Source organism: Phasianus colchicus, chromosome 13 (genome assembly GCF_987193195.1).
Source record: "Phasianus colchicus chromosome 13, bPhaCol1.hap1.1, whole genome shotgun sequence".
Taxonomy (NCBI): Eukaryota; Metazoa; Chordata; class Aves; order Galliformes; family Phasianidae; genus Phasianus; species Phasianus colchicus.
Genome location: NC_143448.1, coordinates 7,267,045 through 7,288,053, shown reverse-complemented (window position 1 = coordinate 7,288,053; position 21,009 = coordinate 7,267,045). Strand labels below are relative to the sequence as shown.

Here is a 21,009-nt window from a genome sequence, read left to right as displayed (position 1 = left end):
TTGCATGAGCATGTTAGTGGGCAATGCTGGCATATCTGCAGGCTTTCATTCCTAAAATGATCCCATGTCTGGTGCTTTTAGTGAATTTGTTTCCTCTAGGTTAGCTCTAGAGAGCAGTTAAGAGATATCTTCTAATGAGGTAACTGCCCTCACTGCCATTTTATCAGGACTTAACGTCACTCCTTCCTGTGTAGTGAGCTTAACACAGGTACCTTCGTTATCTCACAAGAACGGCAGTGATGGACTTGGAAGGCCAAGAAGCTTTGGTGATTCTCCTCCCCTGCCTGTACTGTCAGGGTCAATTACAAGGAGGCTAGGCTAATGCATGTGTATGCAGTTTACTGGAGAAGTGATAGGAAGTTGTTACCAGCTTATCTGTTTCATTATAGTAGTAAGTTGTCACACAGCAGCCCACAGGCACCCTCAGACTACAGAGGACTTCCAAAATACAGGAATGAAGCATTAACCCATCACACACTGAAGGAAAATAAGATAAGGACACAACAAGTCAGGGCTAAAAATAGGACAAGACACCAAATATCCCTCTTTTCAAGGTGAATTTCTCCTTTTACTGAAATGGACAACCGTCCATCACCTACCATTTTGCTTATGCTTGCTTACTTGCAGAAAAATCTATCTGAAGAAGTGAAACACCACCTCCAAGGTAGCTGTTAAGTGAGAATACTAGATTCACACAGGCTTCATGGCAAATGCCTTAGGACTGATTTGTTCAACCTGGAATGAAAAACAATTTTGCTTTTTTTTCCTTCCCACAGGGCATAAGTCTTCCCTGTCTCTCTGTTGTGCTGGTGAAAGCAAATTTCACCAGAAACTGAATCCATTTACAAATATTTTGATAGATTGAGACAGCTGCTCAGGAAAAAAGAAAGATTAAACACATGCAGTTAAGATATAGTGTCACACGAACAGCTGTTGCAGAGACCCACAGTCTATGTGGACTTCATTTTATTTATGCCTTTTAAAGATTATGTGGGTTTTCCTGTAAAATAGAAACAAAGTGAACACTATTTTTGTTGGTAATAAATTAAAGAAAAAATCTCAGATAATTAATCCTCCAAAATGCACAGTCTTGACTTTTTTTTTACTTGTTTTAGCAGGAAGACAGACACACAGAATGTACTAGAACTGCTCTTGTATATACTCACATCTCATTCTATAGATCTGGTTGGCAACTCCTTCTGAGGCTCTCAGTTTCTGACTGGAACAGGTCATTATGTGTGCACCTCAATCCATCACTTCCAAAGCATCCTGTGAAGAAATTGCCATTAGAAGCCAGTGTAGCGAAACCAACTATCTTCTATCTAAAAGCATGACTTGCATTTTTGTACCACATCTCATTTTTTTTTATTCGTAACATTACCTATCTATCTGTATAGTTACTTTCTGTAGCAGCAGAGATTGTGCTGTATCTATTTTTACTGCACCAATTACTGCTATTTTAAGACTGTATAGAAACGTCTACAAATAAAGATTAGCTGAAAGTTTCCGATGCTCTCCCTTGCAATTGTCATTAGAACCTTACAATTATAAAAGCCCATATCTATAGCAATTATAATTGATTACGTTTCAAATTCTGGACACCTGAACAGTGCAGTACTCATAATGTTTCAAATACCAGGATCAGTCTACAAACAAAGGGCAACAGATTTCAGATGCAGCTGTTGCACTGAGTGACACAAACGGACAAATTGCTTCTCCATAAATGCCACCATTTACTATACCTCTCTTGTCCAGGCTCCATAGTGACTAATCACTATCAGCACAAAACTGTGATGCTTTGCTGCATATACACATTACATTTTCTTACCTTTACAGAACTTGAGATACATATTTTGACACACAAATGCACATGCTTAATCCATCACTCAAAAAGAAAATGTAAGTGAAGGAAAATAACTCTATGTATGTATCACTGAGAGTTCAAATAATCTTCTTTTCATGTGATAAGACCACAACATACAGGGAAAAACAAGCCAGTTCAATAGGATCACAACTTAAACAGAAAATGCGGGGTGCTCAGATTACAACAGTGAAGTAGCTGTGCATGGTCTATCATTTCATGTGAGCAGCTCTGTGGGACACAATGGGTAAACAGGGAGGCTACCTCAGAGCCCTTCACCTGTTGACACCTGCCTGGTGGCAGCTGGAACAGGGCAGGACAAAGTAGGGTCCTGCAGTGCTGAACAGGCTGCTCGTCTTCAGACAATCAGTACTACAGGATGTCTTTGCTCTTTTGAATGTAAGAAGCCATGCAGCACTCAGCATGAGTCCATAAAGAATTTAGTGTTGAAGAATTTAGGGTAGCTTGAAGGCAAATCTCACAAGAGTAACAGTGCCAAGAGTTTTTAAAGAGTAAGCTTTTTGCCCCCTGACAAAATTCTGATAATAAAAATAACCTATAAATGCCCAATTCAAATGTGTAAGATGTCTTTTAATGTCTGTTGTTCTCCAAGAGCTTTTCTTGTCAAATTCTACTTTGCAGCTAATGAAAAAATATATCTCCAGTGTTTCATAATGACAGGACACAGCTAGTTTAATGCTGCTGAGGATTAAGGAGGCCTTGAACACAGCAACGTTTGTTGTTTGCCACATCAGAAAACAAATGCCAAACCACTTCATTCAGGGTCTTCTATTCATCAATCTCTTTAAAAAAAAAAGAAAGAAAGAAAAAGAAAGAAAAAGGAGCAAAACATCAGGACTAGAAATAACACTGTGTGGAACAACATTCTCAGCACTAGTGCCAGCTCACTGGGGAGCTGCTGCTTGTGAAGCAGTGTTACCATCATGCATAGCTCAGGGACTATTTAACCCATATTTTCTTCTACGTTGAAAGTTTAGTGGAGAGCAGCTAAGCTCATCTTTAAGAAATCTGTTCGTTGGATTGGCCACTGACAGCTAGATTACCTCTTTGTATTATTTTTCTTTTGAAATTTTGTCATTTGATAACATAATGCACTTTGCATTTGCAGAGGTCAGTGGGAGTCTGACCTCCAATTAAAAAGCTTTTTTTGCTTGGAGTCAAAAGACAAAAAGCACCTACAGTTTCACATGGGACTGTAGAAAAACATATCACAGCATGGACAAGAAAGAGAACAGCTCCTAATTATGTAGGCAGGACACTGCCACAACATCAGCATTTACAGGGCTCTGGTGCATGGTGGGGATCAGACATGCTCAGAGCAGCTACTCTGTGATGTGCAAGCCATAGTTCACCATCCAGTCTCTTAAAGGGAAATTACTGTGACTTCTAGTCCTACTGAAACTGTTGCAAAATTATTTTTTAATAAAGACATTTTTCCGAGCTGTAGAAATCATTTTGTATCACTTTCTTTAGAAATATTAAGTCGGTACTTTTACCACAGAACTTCCACATCATAAAATATTTTCAAGCTTTACAAAGAACCTTATACTATTGCTAATTAAGATGAAAAGTTTTAGGAGATTCAGAGAAAAAAACAAAACACCTTTACTCATAAAACTTGATGACAACACCTAATGTGTTAGAGAGAATAGTGATTACACTACTGTACTATAATACTTGATATATAGTCTCATGGCTCTCCTCTGCTGTGTTTTGTATAACCCATGAAGCCAACAAAGCAGAGATAAAGAAATAACTCAAAGGTTGGACTGACATGATTCATATTTCAATAAAGAAGAATTAAAATAGATAATCGTTCTCAGACAAACAAGAGAAACACTGTATTTCTTATAATATTCCAGCTGTGACCTCCTTAGAACTTCATTATATTGCAGATCCATTCTCTCCAATTAGTCCATACATTAACTATTCAGATTCACTTGATTTCAATTTATGAATTATCTCTTCAGCATTAAAATAATGTATTTTATGTGTTAGATGGGTATTGAAAAAGTTACATTCATAAATTACATGCTTCAGGATCAAAAAGTATTCCAGTGAGTTTGCAAATACCTTAGTGCAGAATCACCAGTCCCCTGCAGGCTTTTGCTGCGACAGAGCAGATCCTGTCAGTGGAACAGGATTTCTACATCTTTCAACTCTTTTCACTGTTACTGACTATTAAGCATTTTGAAATTCCTGTAACTATCTCTCCTTCTGCTCACTCTGCAGGAGGCTCGGAAGGAGGTTCTTAACTACCTCTATTTTTTCTCTATTTTTTTCTTCCCTTTTTTTCCTTTTTTTTTTTTTTTTTTTTTTTAAACAAAGACTGGTGTTACCAGTTCTAATCTAATTAGAAAACTTTACATGAATGGTGATTCACATCCACCTCAAGCAGACTACATTTTTTTTGTTTCGTTTTCCATCTATGTGTTTTCAGCTTTGCAGTGATGAATAGACAACTTGTGAAAGACCAATCAAACATATCTGTATTATTGTTATTTTGATAGAACATACCTACAAATATACAGATTACTTTTTCTGGAAAAAGAACATATTTGAGGGGCAGATCACAAGACAGAACCGCAATTGGAACAATGACATTTTTATGAAATCCAAAGAAGCGAGGTGTGCTGTTGATTCTTGTAAGTCTCACTGACTTCATTTGCAGAGCCCCCTCAACCCATGGGTCTCTTTATCCCCTTTGGATACCCTCCTTTGGAGTTCAGGCACAGCTGTTCCAGAAAAAATGACTCCAAGCACCCTGAGACAACTAAGTGGTGGCAAGCTTCCAAGCGCATAAAGGATTTTTTAAAAGCACACAAATGGAGCCATTTTCCATTGCCCTAAACATAGCATAGTATTTCATATAAGGACAAAGCAGACTGAAAATGAAATCAGGATCAGAACAATGATGTGTTAATGTTGTTCTGTTCTTTGTATCAGTCTAAATACTTTTAAGAGAAGAGAAAAGCCTTCCTGTAAACAAATACATTTTTTTCCAATCTATTGAATTGCGGGAGAAAAGAGAAAAATGGTTGGCAAAAAATGGATTTGCAAAACATTATGACATTCCTGATATAAGCCATCTAATGAATATTTGAGAATCTCTACCTTTTACTAGAGATCCATGTTCTCAGCAAGCCTGAATAGTTGTCCTTAACCTTCTCCTTATCTGAAGAAACAGCAAAGCGACCTCATTGAAAATTTCTTTCCATGCACTATTTTCATCTGCATCCTCCTAAACTCATCTCTCTCAACTGCAAAGAAACAAAGAAACTGAAAAATTGTTTTAATGAGTGGGTGAAAAACAAAATGCAACCACTTTATCTATACAACACACTAACAGCAATCACACTATAAAGACCTTTGTTTCTATGAACGCACTGAATTGCTTGATGACAGAAGCAGTGTATTGCCAAAGCTGTGATGGCACTGACAGCCTTGTGTGGGGCACAAAAGCACAAATGCTTTTCCCTATGAGAGACCTTGACAGTACTGCTCAGGAGCCTACAGCTTTGAGTACCATGAGAAACAGCTTGCTGCTTTTCTGTGTAGCAAAAATATTCATGGCTACCAGCTGCTGCTTCAGCACTTGCCAAAGATATCAGCCTCACTGTTTAGGCAAGATGCTGGAAGTGCCACAGTAAACTGTTCAATTGCCTTTCCGAGCTGATTTTGGCTGAATACATAAAGAATATAACTGTGTTTAAACAAGTCAGTTTTGATGCAGAATCCTTGGCCTGGCTACATATCTCTTATTTCTCCTGCGTTTAGCACAACAGAGAAGGTTACACTTTAGGTAGTTCACTGTCTAAAATATTTATGTGGCTTGATGACAGGATTGCGCTGAACATTAATTGTTCAAGATGTACTCATCCACTCATAGTAAACACTAAAAGCTGATTTTAAGTAAATATTTGTAATGCTAAGAGAGCAAGTGTGGATAATTTCTCTTCAGCAATGGTGTTTTCTTTGTGAATGGGAGTGAGCCCTCCCCTGTGGACAGGCTGGGCCCTGCTCCTACCTAGTTCCATGTGTGGAACTGTAAAGAACCCTTCCACTTTTCTGAACCATTCACATCACTGATGTACTCTGGTACTGCTGAATACAGATCCACACAGTTGTTGTGGTCTTTGATTTACGTACCTCTGCATGTAGGTGCTTGGTTCAAAGAAGAATTCAGGAAGCCAAATAACAGACGACAAAATCAATTAAGAAGCTACACCAACACGCTGGTGTGTTCATATCTAACTATCTGAAACACAGATCTTAACTTTTTTTACTAGTTATTCTATCTTGCACATTCATGCTGAGAAAAAATTACACTCACCGGCATCTGTGTTTAAAGGCAACTCTGCACATACAACTGTGACTCCATGACACAGAAGGGAAATAGCAAGCATTCTGATGTGGTAGAGAGAAATGGGTCCTCATAGTCCAGTTCCATCTGCAGTTCTATTTGAGGTTCAGAATCCTTTGTCCTGCAGATAACCAAGAAAAGAGCAGCAAATGAGAAAGAAATTACATGTCACAACAAACAAGAAGATTCTGTCCTCACAGTACAGATTAGAATCCAACTTTGCTCAAAGTTAAGTGACATTCAGCTCAAGAGTATTCTTCAAGGACAAATCTGGGAAAGAGAGAGAATAAACAATTTCATTCTGTGTGTCCGCTGCATGAAAAATCTCTTCAACACACAATGTGAAAAGCTTTATATTTTAGAAATCTATCGACCAGGCCTAGTGAGCATTGAAGTCAACAGAAAGCCTCCCACAGGTTTTACTGGGCTTTGGTTTAGGTGATGTGTTTTAATTCTTTTTTTTTTTCATATGATAGTAAATTACAGAAGTTCTCCTTGCTCTGTTCCCCTCCATACTGCAGGCAGCATACACAGAAGCATTTGTCCATCTTCCTCAGTGTTTGTGTTTGATGGGGGCTCCATTAAACCCTCCTGGATGTTACTGCTCAGAAGGATTTAATAAATCATAGAATCACCAAGGATCATGGAAAAGATCGATCTTTATCCCTGGTAGCATTTTAAAGTAGCATTTATATAAAGAATTTATGCCAAATTGGTGTTATGTTTTGTGTGAGGATGTAGAAGCAATAACAATAATCACCAGAGAGCAAAGCTTCCTTAAACACTAAGGCAGGCAGGTAATGCTACTCATAGTCAAGAGAAGTGAAAACATAATACTGAATTATCATCATCTCTCATATTATCATTTTCACAGTTAAAATTCAGACACAAAAGAGCCATTTTTTTCTGACTTTATCACAACAGAAATTATAAACACCAAGTGTGATATTTAATGCGTTTTATTTAAGTTTTAGTGAATATCAGAACAAATAAATACCTGCAGTGTCAACAATCTAGCCCCAACCTTTCCAAACTTCTTTGTAATACCCTAGGGGCTAGGACTCTTAAATGTATGTAATCAAACACTTTAAAGGCCAAAAGCCAAAGCCTTAGTGATTAAATACCCCCGTTATCCCTGAGAGAAGCATTCAACATATGCTTCCTCCATGGCATTATAGATTAATTTTATTTCATCACATCCGTAGCATGTTTTATTACTTCTAAGCAGCATTCCCTTATGTATACAATTGCCAGACAAAGTCTTTGAAAATGAGAACTGATATTTGGTGCGAAGAGATGTCAGAAAGACCATTTACTGTTTTAAAATGCAGTAGATGGATGACCAGTGAACTCATTCATTCCAAGGCAATTTTCTTGCTTTACTACTGAAAGGTTTCATCCCTTTGGATAAGATGTTCACTGAAAGAAATGGAGGTAGTTCTTCATGATGATGCATTAGAAGAACTTTTTTTTTTTGCTTTAAATATTTGGGCATTAACAGTTTTCTAAATCAGATAAAATCAAAGCTCTTCTCTCTGTCATGGTTTCTGGGAGGAGGCAGAGGCAATTCATTTGTTTTCTTGCTGTCAAAAACTTTAGTATGATTAAAACATAAAAACAAGCTTAGAGTAGTCCTAGAAAGCATGTCCAGTCTCATTAGCATTAGAAACATTGTTCAGATCAAACATATTTAAGAGTCCTTATGCAGGCTTTCAGTGATCTTTTGTCAGCATCATGGGACATGCTACTATTTCTATTCCATGCTTTGACCATTTTCAAAACCCTCCTGCCAAGTCTCTGTTGCTTTAAATTCATCCCTATCCAACTGCTCAACCAAATGCTGTCTACTCTCTCCTGCTCCATCTCATCTGCCACTGTATCCACACTCCTTCCTCCTGCTTAGGGCTGTTGCCACAGCTGTTCATACAGCCAAAGAGAAGCATCACTGAATTTTGCAAAAGAATGTGCTGTCCCTTGGTTTGTGAAGAGACCCTCCACATCATTTCTTTTCCACCACTTCCACTCTAGGCTTTCTTAATGGGAGGGGGAATATGGGCAAGCATGCAGGCAGAAACGTGAGCAAAACAGCCCTTTCATGTAAATAAAACTTCTAGATTCTTGTTTATAAACTTATAAGCTAGTATGACTATATTAAGCAACAATAAATTGCTTTATGATAAAGCAACTGTTGGATGGAATTTAGAGAAATTTTGAACAATGCTTTAGAAAACAGAAGCTAATTAACTGTACCATATGTAGTTGCTGCCTCAATATTAATGCGTTATTCGCACACTATGGCAGCAGAAAGTAATACATATATATATATTTTAAAATTATCGTATTAAGTGTTCTCATAAATCTAGATTATTAGGCTACCTAGTTAGCGGCATGGTTTATATTCCCTAAAAGTGTGAGCATCTGCTAGGTACTTGTGGATTTATTCACAGGCTACCACAATGAGGCAGTAGTAAGTTGCAGTAAATGCTCTATTTGCAGCACAAATGATGCTGAAGTGCTAATTAGTGCTAATTTGACTTGGCCCATTTTGGACCTCTGACAATAACAGCTCTTCGAAAGCAAGCAGATCTGGCATACCTAAAGAAAAATTCTACCTCTCTATTTCTCTATCTGTTATGATATTTTTAATGCAAGATGCAAAGAAATTTAAAATACCTGTTTTCCTAAAGTGTTAGCTAAGGACAGTTGCTACTGCAGACTTACTTCTAAAAGAAAACATTAAATGCATTTGTCTTAATTAGGATTATTAGAAGCGTTAGAGAAGAAAGAAGCCGGGACAAAATATGTCACTGAATATTGGTTCATCTGTTAAGTTATGTACTCATCTGAAAGTTTATTTAAAAAAAAAAAAAATCCTTCAACCTGCCCCCTTTCCCCCCTCTCCCCCCCCCAAAAAAAAACCCACAAAACCACAAAACACTTTTTTTTTTTTCTTTAAGATAAGCAGAAGCTGTTTCCTAAAGAGAGAGTCAGCAACAGAAGAAGCCAATTTCTCAGCTTTCATTGTCTGCCTTTGGGGCCCTGATAACTGTAGATAACTGTACTTTCCCCCACTTTCACTAGATGAATCAGGCTAGTGAAGAAAAACAGCTTAGAGATTCAGTAGGTTCATCCTTTGAGAAATATGATGCAGTAAACTTTCTTGATCAGAAATATTTTTCTAGTAGGACAAGCTACATAATTAGGTTCCTTACAAAAGAGAACTTTGAAGCTACATTTCGCCTCCAATTACTTGTCATTTGACCTAGAAGGCAGTAAGTAAAAAACTCTGAACAAATAAATAAAAAAAAAAAAGCTGACACGCTTTTCTGGGTAGTAAAGCTTTCGTGTGTTAACAGAAGGTTTGATTCTCAGTGCCTCTGATAACTGTAGAATGAAAGGCAAAGTAAAGCACTACTCAGAGAATGAGTGTTGCAGAATGTGTCCTGTGGAACCATTACTCAAAAGAGAAGAGTAACTGTTTCAGCAGTCTCTCAGATGAATGGAACACTTGGCAAAGACTGATGGATATTTTCTATAAATTATACTCTAATAATAATAATAAAATATTTAAATGCTTAATTTAAATACTTAAGTAATCCAATGTCAGGTTTATCAGTTGCATTTGTGCTTTGTCTCTTCTTATAAAATAAGGAATAAGTAAAATAGGTAACTACTCAACTGAGGAAATTACTACTATTAAAAAATGAGCAGTTCCAGCACCTTTATGGGAGAGGAAAAAAAAAAGGATCACAAGAAGATGCCTGCCAACTTCTAACGCTAAAAGCAGGAAAAAAACCTGTGGATTAAAAGCCTGCAGATCCTACAGTTGGGAAGATAAATATACAGTAAATAAAAGCAGAAATATTTTAAAAGAATATGGAACAAAATTTAGAATTACAAAAGGCTGCTAATTTGCTCTCAATGACACGAAAATACTGCTAAATTCTTTTCATTGCTATATTTGAAGTGAAGCAAATTTCTGAAGTTTTGATTTTAAGTTTGCAGATGTGAAGATTCAGGTACAGCAAACACAGTTGATCACAAGCACCTGAGAGCAACAGAAAGGCAACATACTTAAGAAAACTTTCACAGAATGCCCTGATATTGTCTACTTGTGATATTTCTAATCGTATACTGGCGTTAGAAGTCTTCTTGTGCAAAGTAACATTGCAGTACTTCTGAAAGTCCCCATTTAGCACCAAAAGAAAAAGGGTGATTTTAATTTGCAAAGCTCCTGTTGTGACTGTTAGTAGCACAGGGCACTGCAACCTTCTCAGCAGCAGGGGGCTCTTGGAAGTGAGAAATTTGTTCACTGATTTCCCAGGAAAAACATTCTGAAGGTGCTCTCTACAACAAAGATTGTTAAGGGTGTTTGTCCCTGCACTGCAACCAAGGCACTTTCAGATCAGAGCTGGACCACATGCACTGGATCAGTTTCTGATCATCAAAAAAAAATCATTTGCTTTGCACTACTTCAATGAGCAGAGCCATTCTGCGTGCATCAGAGCTCATACATTTTTGTTTTAACTAGATAATTCAGAGAACTGCTCCTTTAACAAGGGCTAAAATTTTCTTCAAGTAAAGAACCTACATTTGCAACATAAAACAAGTTTACTGTGGAGCTATTTGTTCCAAGAAAGATAAGTCTCAGTATCCTTTCTGCTTTTCCCCACCAGGGCTATTCTTTAGCAGGTAACATCTATTTCCAGCATTGCTGACACAAAACAGCACAGCTGCTGCATAAGTGTGCAAACCACATACGCTGACAAAGCTGAATGCAGTGTGAGTTAGGCAAGTAGTTGTCAAAGATGATCAAGAATTATGGACAGCTTACTTCAGACAAAATCAAATATTGCTTTAAAAACGTCCCAACTGAAAACAAAAGTTTAGAAGAGGCAGACATCATTCACAAAGAAAAACTGTTGGATTTGGGGGATATTTTGTTAAAGGAATTTTACAAAAGGCAATAAACTTAGTTAGGCATGAGAATATAATTTTTCAAGTAGAAGCAGAGTAGAAACTCTGCCCATTGTGTGGAGCAATCCATTCACATCTGTGACCAGCAGTTTTCATGCACGTTTTTTTCGGGGTTTTTTGTTGTTGTTTCTTTTTTTGTTGTTTCTTTTTTGTTTTTTGTTATTCAAACTATGATTATAGTTGTAATGCATTTAGGGTAAAATTTAATACCCTGGATAATAGTTCAAGCATGATCTAGAAACTGTTAAATCCTAGTTTGTTGAGGTGTTACATATAACATCTCTTAGTCGATGAATTCCACTACAGTCAAGCATCACCCTTTGTTCACACAGCTCCATATTGATTAGCCTCCAAAACGGGGTACTTTTAATACAGAAGAAAAGGCATTTCTAGACATAAAACCCTGGCACTGTTTCAGACAGGAATTATTTATTTTCTTAAAAAGTCTTTGAATTCCTATTAAGTGCAGGTGTTTTTTTGTTGTTGTTTCTGCAGAAGATTAAATAGGCACAAGGATGTGTTTCACTCCTGTTGCAACTGTAAACCTATGGCAGAAATTGTTTTCCATTGATGTGTTCAAAGAGAATTTTGCTTCAGTAAGTATTAAAGAATTAACTGAATAAAGATTTCTGATGCAAAACATACTCTAAAAATTTCCAGTAATAGGCTCATGAACTACCAAGGTTCCACCTAAAACAAGAGTTACTCTGTGCATTCCAGCAGCAAGGCACCAGCAGTACAAGCTGGGAGCTAAGCATACTTACTTACACTGGGGAAAAAAAGATCTTAACAGAATAAAAATATTGTTAAATAATTTTAAGCTAAACATCTTGTGCTTGGATTTTTAAAGAGCTAAGAGCGTGTCAGATGGGGGATAATCCATCGTGATACAATTAAAGTGCAGCTTGAGGATGACCTGCCTCCGCATCTCACCCACTAGAGCAACTTTTATTTTAAGCTGTCCCCTCTGTTTGCTTCTCAAATGCTTTTGAAGGAGGAAAGCCAAAAATTCTTGACAGTGCTATTAAGGCAAGTAACGTGTGCTTTCTGCTCTCTTTTCCTCATACCAGTAGCCTGTCTCATCTCTGAAATATACATTCACACAGAGACAAGCAGTTTTGGTGCTCTCTTCTCATGGAAGTACCTGCAACTGCACTCCACTAATGCACTTATTTGATCCCCACAAAATGACGCACCAGGTCTGTCCACATTGTGAGGCAAACTGAAACAACACTGCTGTGTTAGCATAATCCTAAACCAGTTCTCCCATAACCAGTTGGGTGAGCATGGTATTAAGTTGTGGCAAGCTAACCATGACTATGTGGTTGTTGAAAGCTCAAACAAATCTTAGGCAGATTTTACACAATTGAGAGTGTGTTCAAGAGACCCTGGAGACCTACTTATACAGAGTAATGAATTCGTGGAAATAGGATACACAGGAAAAAGATAACTGCAAAATCTCTCTTTTTTATCTCAAGTGTGGAAACACTCTATACCAGCCCATGTTTTCAGCTGAAGCTAAGTAGTTAGTCCATAGCTTTGGTAATCATAGAATATCCTGAGTTGGAAGAAACCCACAAGGATCATCAAATGCATAGGCCTGATTTACTAATACACATGAAAATATCTTAGTATGGTCATTATCTATAATATGAGATTACTTATTCAACAAGAAAAGACTAGTAGATTTTAACGAGAGGTTGGAATGTTCTTCCAAAGCAAAGAAGAGCTTGCACCATGGGTGCAGACAATACTGGTACCAGGTACAAGGCTATAGCTAAAGTCCTGAGTTTTGATCCATTTCTCTGCTCTGACTCTCATTTCCTATGTCTTTTTGGGCAGATGTCTCATACACTGTCTACTTCCTTCCTTCTTCCCTAGTTCACTTACTCATATTAGCAGATCCACGAATCAGAAATGTTTTCTCTAACACCATTGTAGTCTCTTTTATCTAGGACCTGAAGATCACCTCAGATACATGGTGATATGGATGAGCAGGGACTATAATGGAAGCTGCTGGCTGAACAAATAACAAAATGTCAAAAGTTGTAAATACAATCAGTTAATGAAGAAAACTCCTCCCAAACAGTCACGTGTACAGGAATGTATGAAATATCTTTCACGTCATTAGTAGAGTTCTCATTCAGATAACTTTGGAGGAGGGGAGTGGGGAAGAAGACCTGCAGAAGCCCCTTACAATCTTAACTGTACTGTGATTCTGTAACTGTCACAGTATCATACATACTTGTTAAGCTTAAAAGGATCATTTCCCAGTCAGTTCAGAGAATTTTCTTTCAGCTCCATGTGTAATTCTTTAAATAATTACACATGCAATAAATTAGTGAAAAATCAAAGAAACTGCCTGCACTTAGACTACCAGCTTAATTTGGCATGCTCTGCTGCACGCTTCTAAATGCTCAAAGTCTTTCAGGCCCTGCTTAAACCAACAGCCTCCTCACTGTGCAAATAGTCTTTATAAAAAAAATAGCAAATTAAATTTGGCACTTAGTGAGGTGTGAAATTCTTAAGCTGTTTTTTTTTTTAAAAAAAAAAAGAGAGAGAGAGGGAGAGAGAGATTGGGGTCTGCCACTGTCTTGCCTCCAGGAACATGTTTCTGTCTGGAAAGTGAAACTCACCAACAATCATCAAGTTAGGTGGGAAACAAACGCTGTTAGAAATCCCCCCTGCTCTCTGTAGAAGCCATGGTAAGTTTTTTAAATTGTTATTTTAAAATCCTCTCATTATGTGGCATGCACTGATTAAGCTGAGCTGTTTTCTTGAGCAGAGTCAGTTTTCTCAGGTGCTTCAGCTGACTTTCTCTTTTTATGGATAAACACAGAAGGAAAGGGGTGGAAGTCTCATTCATAACATGGTAGCTGTAACTTGGAAATATAAATGTGCAGAACCTGTTTTGTTTTGCTTAAAATAAAATAAAAAATTAAAGTGCAATATAAAAACTGATGATTAAAGCTTATTTGTTATCAAATCTAACAAAAATATTTAATATTGTGAACATTTAAACAGCTTCATACATGAAGCAGGACCATTTTCAGGGCAGAAGTTTTTAGAGTGTTCTGAACTGCATTGATTAACATTTCAAATCTATGTGAATCTCCCTAGAGCTAATGGAATCAGCTCTCAATCTGTACAACATTTTCTACTTACAGGAGATGAGGATCTGAGGACCAGACGTTGGTTGGCATGTCCATTTCTGAAGGAGCTTAACAGTGCAGTATCACTTAAATAATGAAGCACCCATCTGGAAGAAGATTGCTCAGGTTGGCGAAGTTTGTGCAAGGTCAGTTCAGCCTGAAAATTAAAGCAGAAGTTTACAGGGCAAGGAGCAGAACCAGCTGATATATCTTGGGGACTGTTTTGCATGTGAAAAGTCTTTCTTTTAAAATAATTTTCTACTTTGTAAATATAGAAGAGAGCACAGTTATTCCTGTTTCAGAAAACATGTCTGAGGACATTTCATTATTTAATGCATATCTATTCTAAAATACATATTTTTAAGAAAGGTAAGCACACTACAATACAATGCAAAGTAAAATTTATACGTATCTTTTCAAAGATCTGCTTCACTACTGTGCTTTGCAGATTATTGGTTAAATCTTAGCAAAGAGAGAATAATCCCACAAAGCTAGCAAAACTAGTTAAGGATTAAGTTCAGAAAATATAGTTAGTACTTTCAGTAATTTTCACAGAATGACAATAGCTGTTCAGTACAAACTCTGGTATACATTAATCATAATGTATATTATATATATTATGTAGCATAATACATACCTTTAACATCTTGCTTTTCAGAAAATATGACAACCTTGATAGGAAGAAATTCGAGCTGAAATCTTATAATTAAAAAACAGACATTTTTACAAACTCAGGCTAACACAGAAATGAGACGAACATACTGAACGACCACTTTTATCACTCAATAAATGACATCAGTGGTCTACAGTTTGAAAAGGAGCAATAACTTTTCTCATTCTAACAATTATACAAAATAGTCTTTCTTCTGCAGCTATCCACATCCCAGCTCAGAGCTTTAACTGCAGTAATCTTTGCCTCTGAGTCTTTGGTGTTTAAAAAAGGCATTCAAACTCTCAAACACTCTTTGCAATTTAGCTTATTCTCTATTATTTGAACATTTCAACTTCAAGACCATTTTGTTGCTGCTTTAGTGGTTTTTTTTCCTACTCCTTTTGGCAATCATTGATTTTCCATTAATACTTCTGACAGAGCATGAACCAGCTGTTATGTTTCACGAAGTGATACAGAAAGGAGTGCTCACCCTCAAATGGATGCACATACAAACACCGAACTATCAGCAGGACTACTGCTTTCTCTCCCCCATTCTTTTCTCCTCCTAGTTTGTTCCTTTTTGAAGGGACAATGTTAAGTAGTTACCCAAGGGAAGGGGTCAGAAAACACCATCACAAGTTGGCTGTACTTAGGTTCCCTCTCTGATGGTCCTCAATTGCTATACCGGCAGATATCAGAGCTTGATTGCTTAGCTCTTCTGAATGGTGCTGGCTCTTTACACAGAGTGGCCTAGTGCCTTAGTTACCACAAATCATGCTGTCTAGCCTTGCTGTTTCTTGGCATCTATTTTCTAGGGCTTTGTCCTGGAGTGATTGAATATTCAGAGGAAAATCCTAACAGATACAGAAGTGTGCAGAGTAACTGGTACAGTGTACAGATAAGTGAACAGATAACTGTACACTGTACAGGTATGTTGTCATGGTTTTCTATATGTATTCCGTATCATGACATCATGCATAGAACTGATGGAAATGAGACAGCTGCTAAAGGAGAACTGCAGAAAAACTGCAGGAACTATAGTTCCCAGAATGCTCCAGTCTTTCCTAAGTGGTTTCCAGGAGTCATAGAATGGCCTGGGTTGAAAAGGACCACAATGATCATCTAGTTTCAACTCCCCTGCTGTGTGCAGGGTTGCCAACCAGCAGACCAGGCTGCCCAGAGCCACATCCAGCCTGGCCTCGAATGCCTCCAGGGATGGGGCATCCACAACCTCCTTGGGCAACCTGTTCCAGTGCCTCACCACCCTCTGGGTGAAAAACTTCCTCCTAATATCTAACTTAAACCTCCCCTGTCTCAGTTTAAAACCATTCCCCTTTGTCCTATCACTATCCACCCTCATAAACAGCCATTCTCCCTCCTGTTTATATGTTCCCTTCAAGTATTGGAAGGCCACAACCAGGTCTCCCTGGAGCCTTCTCTTCTCCAAGCTAAAACAATCCCAGTTCCCTCAACCTTTCCTCATAGGAGAGATGCTCCAGCCCTCTGAAGGAGGGAGAGACAAAGTGAGTTAATGACAGAAGGATGCCCCTTTTTGGCTCCACCCACCAAGCCTTGCAGTACAGTTAGGAGACATTTCCTTTCCCATTTCTTTGATTTATTATCCTTGATTCCTTTTCTATTATATCACATTATTTTACTTTTTCTAGTAAATTATTTTATCTCAGTCAAGCTCGTCCTTCTCACTTCTCCGCCAGCTTCCCATGAGGGAAGGGCCAATCCTCCCATCACATGACAAAAGATTCTCAATCTACTACATACATACACATAAGTCTACATAGAAATCAGAAACAAGATAAATATTCACCTTTTTTGGCTTCTCCCATTATTCTCATACTACTATCACATGGGAATAGTCAGCTTCTTTTAGGCCCAATATACTGAAATACGAAGATAACATCTGAATGTTTCATTAAAGCTAAAGGTCTTTTTGATGAGCTACCCGGATACTTTTAAAAAATATTCTTCATTTTATGAGCTAGTTGTTGTTTTTTGTTTTTTTTTTTTTAAAGAAAAAAGCATATCTGATATGATAGTACGGTTCCCCTACAGAAACAAGTAACACCCCACAACTCAAACATCATTTTCTGAATCACAGTCTGAAAGTGTCTCATCACTGTGTGCTTGGGTGGTTATCTCAGAGTACACACACAGAACTATTCAAGGTGCTTTTTTTCCTGTGGGGCTCAAGAGCATCCTATATGGCTTACCACCAAATAGATGTTACTTATTCAACATGTTACCATGGAGAGGAGCCACTTCACGCTTTGCTCACGTTGCACTCCTTCACTTGTTTTTCTACCTTGAAAGCAAGGACATTGTATTCTTCTATACGTGGAAAGCATGAAGCACATTCACTTCAGCATCACTTCTGCTGCACTGTTCAGAGCAGCAAGCATCTACTGTCAGATCAGTTTGTACTAACATTTGTGTTCCTTCTTGCCTCTAACTTGGTCAGCCACTGAATAAAACTGTTATTCTGCTTTCTCAACAAACAACCTCTATCGGCAAGTTTATTGACTTATATCTTTCCTCACAGCAAAGCAATAAAAAACAGCTAGAAAATCACAGGAACAGGATGGTGCCCCTTTTGAAAAGAGGTGAGAGAATACATAGATTCAGGCATTCGCACAAAGGTCCAGCAGCAGTCCCACTTCTGAGTATTGGAAGCTCTGTGATGGCTTCGCAGCCCTGGGGTCTCCCCTCTTACCAGAGGCAGCTGGGGGCTAGAAACTTTAGGAGAGAAAAGATCACTTCAGTTGACATGGAAGCTGAGCTCCTAGCCTATCTACCTCTACTGCATTGTGGAAATACATTATTTCAGAGAGAGGTGCTGGGGATCTGAGAGCTTCAGGTGCTCCCAGGTGGCCTTCAGTTCTCATTCAGACTCTAGGTGGCTGCCCTCACCTCACCTCATCCTGCCATACACTTCTGCTAATAGACATTGAGGTTGCCTGAGATGTATGTGTTAATACTCCAACAGAGCTGCCCAGGGCAGCTCACTACCCTAATCCTATTTCAAGCTACCATCAATCTGCATCCCAGCAGGTAAATATTCAGGACTTTTATTCTAGCTGCTAGAATTCAAACTAATAATGGCTGTCAAGGAGCCCAGAAGTTCAAGAATCCATACGCCCCAGGATCAATCATAGAATGTCAATTTCCTAACACAGTTCCATCCTCACAGAACAGCAGGAATGACCATATTTTCTTAGTTTATCTTGCTTGAAAGATCAACTTCATTGTAGAGATGAGTACGCTGTAAATGTAATTAGTTCGTGGACCTTGCACAGGTTTCTCCATAGAACAACGAGTGACCTGAAACTGAAAATCAAGGGATTTTACATGTTCCTTACTTTTTAAGGCTTCTGGACAGTGACCAAGAACACTACTTGGGCTGCCTTGTCCTTACTGTCCATGTGAAAATCCCTAGGACAAGGTCCCAGATCTGCTGAGTTACATGCTGGCAGCCACAGGGCAGACAAACTCCTCTTGTCTGCAGCGACACCAGAAAACTGCAGTAGTGCCACATGGATCCAGAAGTCATCTTTGCTTCCAGCAGACACCAAAGACTTGAATCTCTTCTTGACACCTTTATCTTCTGTGCTTTGCCAAGCAGCTCACTGCTCGTTTGTTCTGCTGAGGACTGGGAAGTTAGTGCAAGAAGACTGGAGAGAGTGCAGAGTGAGCAGAAGGTGGTTATTAGGGTGATGAGGGGGCAAAGACCTGTCTCAATGGGAAAGCGTGCTGAACAGCTGCTGCTACCACAGAGATGCTGCCCAGTCCTGTTGTTCCATCTACTTCCTGAAAAAGAAAAGCTGATTTTGATGTTTCCAAAAGCTTTGCTTAGGGAAGAGCTAATACCACAGTGAAATACAGCATGTACAGACCAAATAGTTGTGGCAATGGAGAAAAAGGAGGTAACAATCACTTTTTTTTTCCCCCCCCTCCACTGAAGCATACCTGAAAGTAAGGGAGAAAAACAAATTCTAACTGTATGAATGAAATAAGCCCATCTGGTCTGGTGTCAAGTGTGATAGCCTGCTCTAGCCAAGGATCTCTCGTGTATTGTCTACGTGTTTAATCACTGTTAACCTAGGATGTGAGAAGCAAAGAGAGCCAGATTCAGTACCCTGCACTTGCAGCAATGCAAGAGTCAGGAATAGTACCTAGACATCCTGAAAGCTAAGCAGAGTACTTTACTACTGCAAAAAGCATCTGATTTTGCCAAACTTGTCCACACTTGAACAGTTACCTTTGGCAATCTCAAAAAATAATTTTAAAATGCTCTCTTCAATATCATCATTGTATTCAAACTGTTATATTTTCTTTAAAAATTCACAGTCATTCTCCTTTCTATCTCTAATTTTCTGGATTGCATCCATGCTATGGAGCAGAATTGTGCTTCATGCAATCATCCAGAGATTTCCCAGAAATTTGCTTTCTGATTTGGCTGAAAGTGCCTCAGCAACTGCTTTTTGCGCCACATTTTGCACGTAGCTGGTTTTTCTATAAACACAGCCTATGAAATGTAGAAACGCAATATTGCAATTGTTTTGTTTGTCACACCACAGAATCTCATGGTGTTGGGTGCTGTACATAAGTTCAGGTAAAAAAAAAAGCACTTTCTGTGCAAAATAAATAATATTTTAGTAGATTATAAACAATAAAAAATACTGAAGAAAGTGAGTAAAAAAGTAACGTTGAAATGAATAGGTGTTTTACTGCAAGAATGATTCTATAATTCTCTAGCAAAGGAAAGAAATATCAGCTCTTGTGAAAATCCAGAGCTTTCTAGACTGTTATTTACATACATGTTTTTTATGTCAGGTAAGCTCTCTGTCCCATCATTTACTCATTGGTAAAATGGAAATATTTCTTAAGATAACTCCCTCACAAAACATGATTAAATGTTTCTAGTGCTTCACAATTATTTTGTTTGATAGTATGGTTGCAGAATACTATTGCTAAAGACAAACTGTGCAGTATTTACATCTGTTAAAGTATTGACTAAGCTCATCTTTCCTGCTTTTAAAGTTCTAACTAAGCAATGCTTAATGAAATTTGCCAGACTAACTGCTCGTGTTGTCTCTGCTGGTAACGCAAAAGCAAACGACTGTAAGTACGGTACCCTGAAGGCAGACATTAGGAGTTTCTCTCTTGAATCCAGCAGAGAAGTTTCTTGCATCTCCGTTGAATGCCATCATGCTGTGATTAGTTAATCATTAAGTACATAGTGCTTTTAATTAACTGCCAACTCTGCTTGGGCATCTGTTCTGAAAATCACATCCGATCATGCTTTTCCCAGTCTGTGGCTATGGAGCTCTTCAATAATACAGTTGTTGCTCCATTCTCCAGCTCTTTCTGCTGCTAGATAGATCGAGTCCAAAGCATCCTACATGAAACAAAATATAAATGATTTGCTTTTCCAAGGGAATAAAATTAAATAAAAAGTCAATAGGTAATAAATGCTACTATAAAAAGCAGATGGGGCCAATTATAATTTTTTCTTCTGGATGAAAGAAGAATATTTTTATATTTCATTCCCAGCACTAGGAGGGCTAGCTATATTTCTAAACACCAATCTTTAACTGTAGGAAACAATTCTTTTCATTTTATAAGGGTGGAAGACTCTGACAACATATACAAAAGATTTAGCAAAATATTTCATTTGTCTTGAAGTGAAAGATAGATAGATAGTGCAAACTTTTCCCTGCAACAAAAGACCAAGACATGGCAGTTTTGCATTCTGCTCCTCAGCCCAGACGTGAGGCGCTGGATCCCTTCAAAGCTCTGTCCTGCACCTCAACAGCCTGACCTGCAAGGTCAGTGGCAGAGCACGCACTTCATGGTACAAGAGGTAGCTGTGCCATTACATGCCTGACTGATTATCACACATAGCACTAGGATTGCAAGCAATAGTCTCAGCCAACACTCTCACAGACCACATGAGAGAAGCTTGGTC

The 21,009-nt window shown here is 38.2% G+C and overlaps 1 protein-coding gene across 24 annotated transcripts in view; it reads right to left on the bottom strand.

Annotated features, from left to right (window-relative positions):
* The window catches only part of LOC116243621 (plasmanylethanolamine desaturase 1-like), a 161,151-nt gene that overhangs the window by 71,975 nt on the left and 68,167 nt on the right, over positions 1–21,009 (bottom strand). For 21 of the 24 annotated variants that reach the window (XR_016470904.1, XR_016470897.1, XR_016470905.1 and 18 more), the window contains 7 exons: positions 20,176–20,439; positions 17,255–18,848; positions 15,012–15,073; positions 14,388–14,531; positions 6,216–6,366; positions 4,997–5,142; positions 1,167–1,269 (listed from right to left, as the gene is read on the bottom strand). Coding sequence is in view for 2 of the 24 variants with exons in the window: in XM_090149958.1 (XP_090006084.1) it covers positions 20,338–20,439 (102 nt within the window). In the remaining 22 variants the exon portion in view is untranslated. Of the gene's footprint in view, positions 1–1,166; positions 1,270–4,996; positions 5,162–6,215; positions 6,367–14,387; positions 14,532–15,011; positions 15,074–16,851; positions 16,925–17,254; positions 18,849–20,175; positions 20,440–21,009 lie in introns of all 24 variants that reach the window. The other 3 variants (XM_090149959.1, XR_016470903.1, XR_004170024.2) reach the window with 3 other exon arrangements.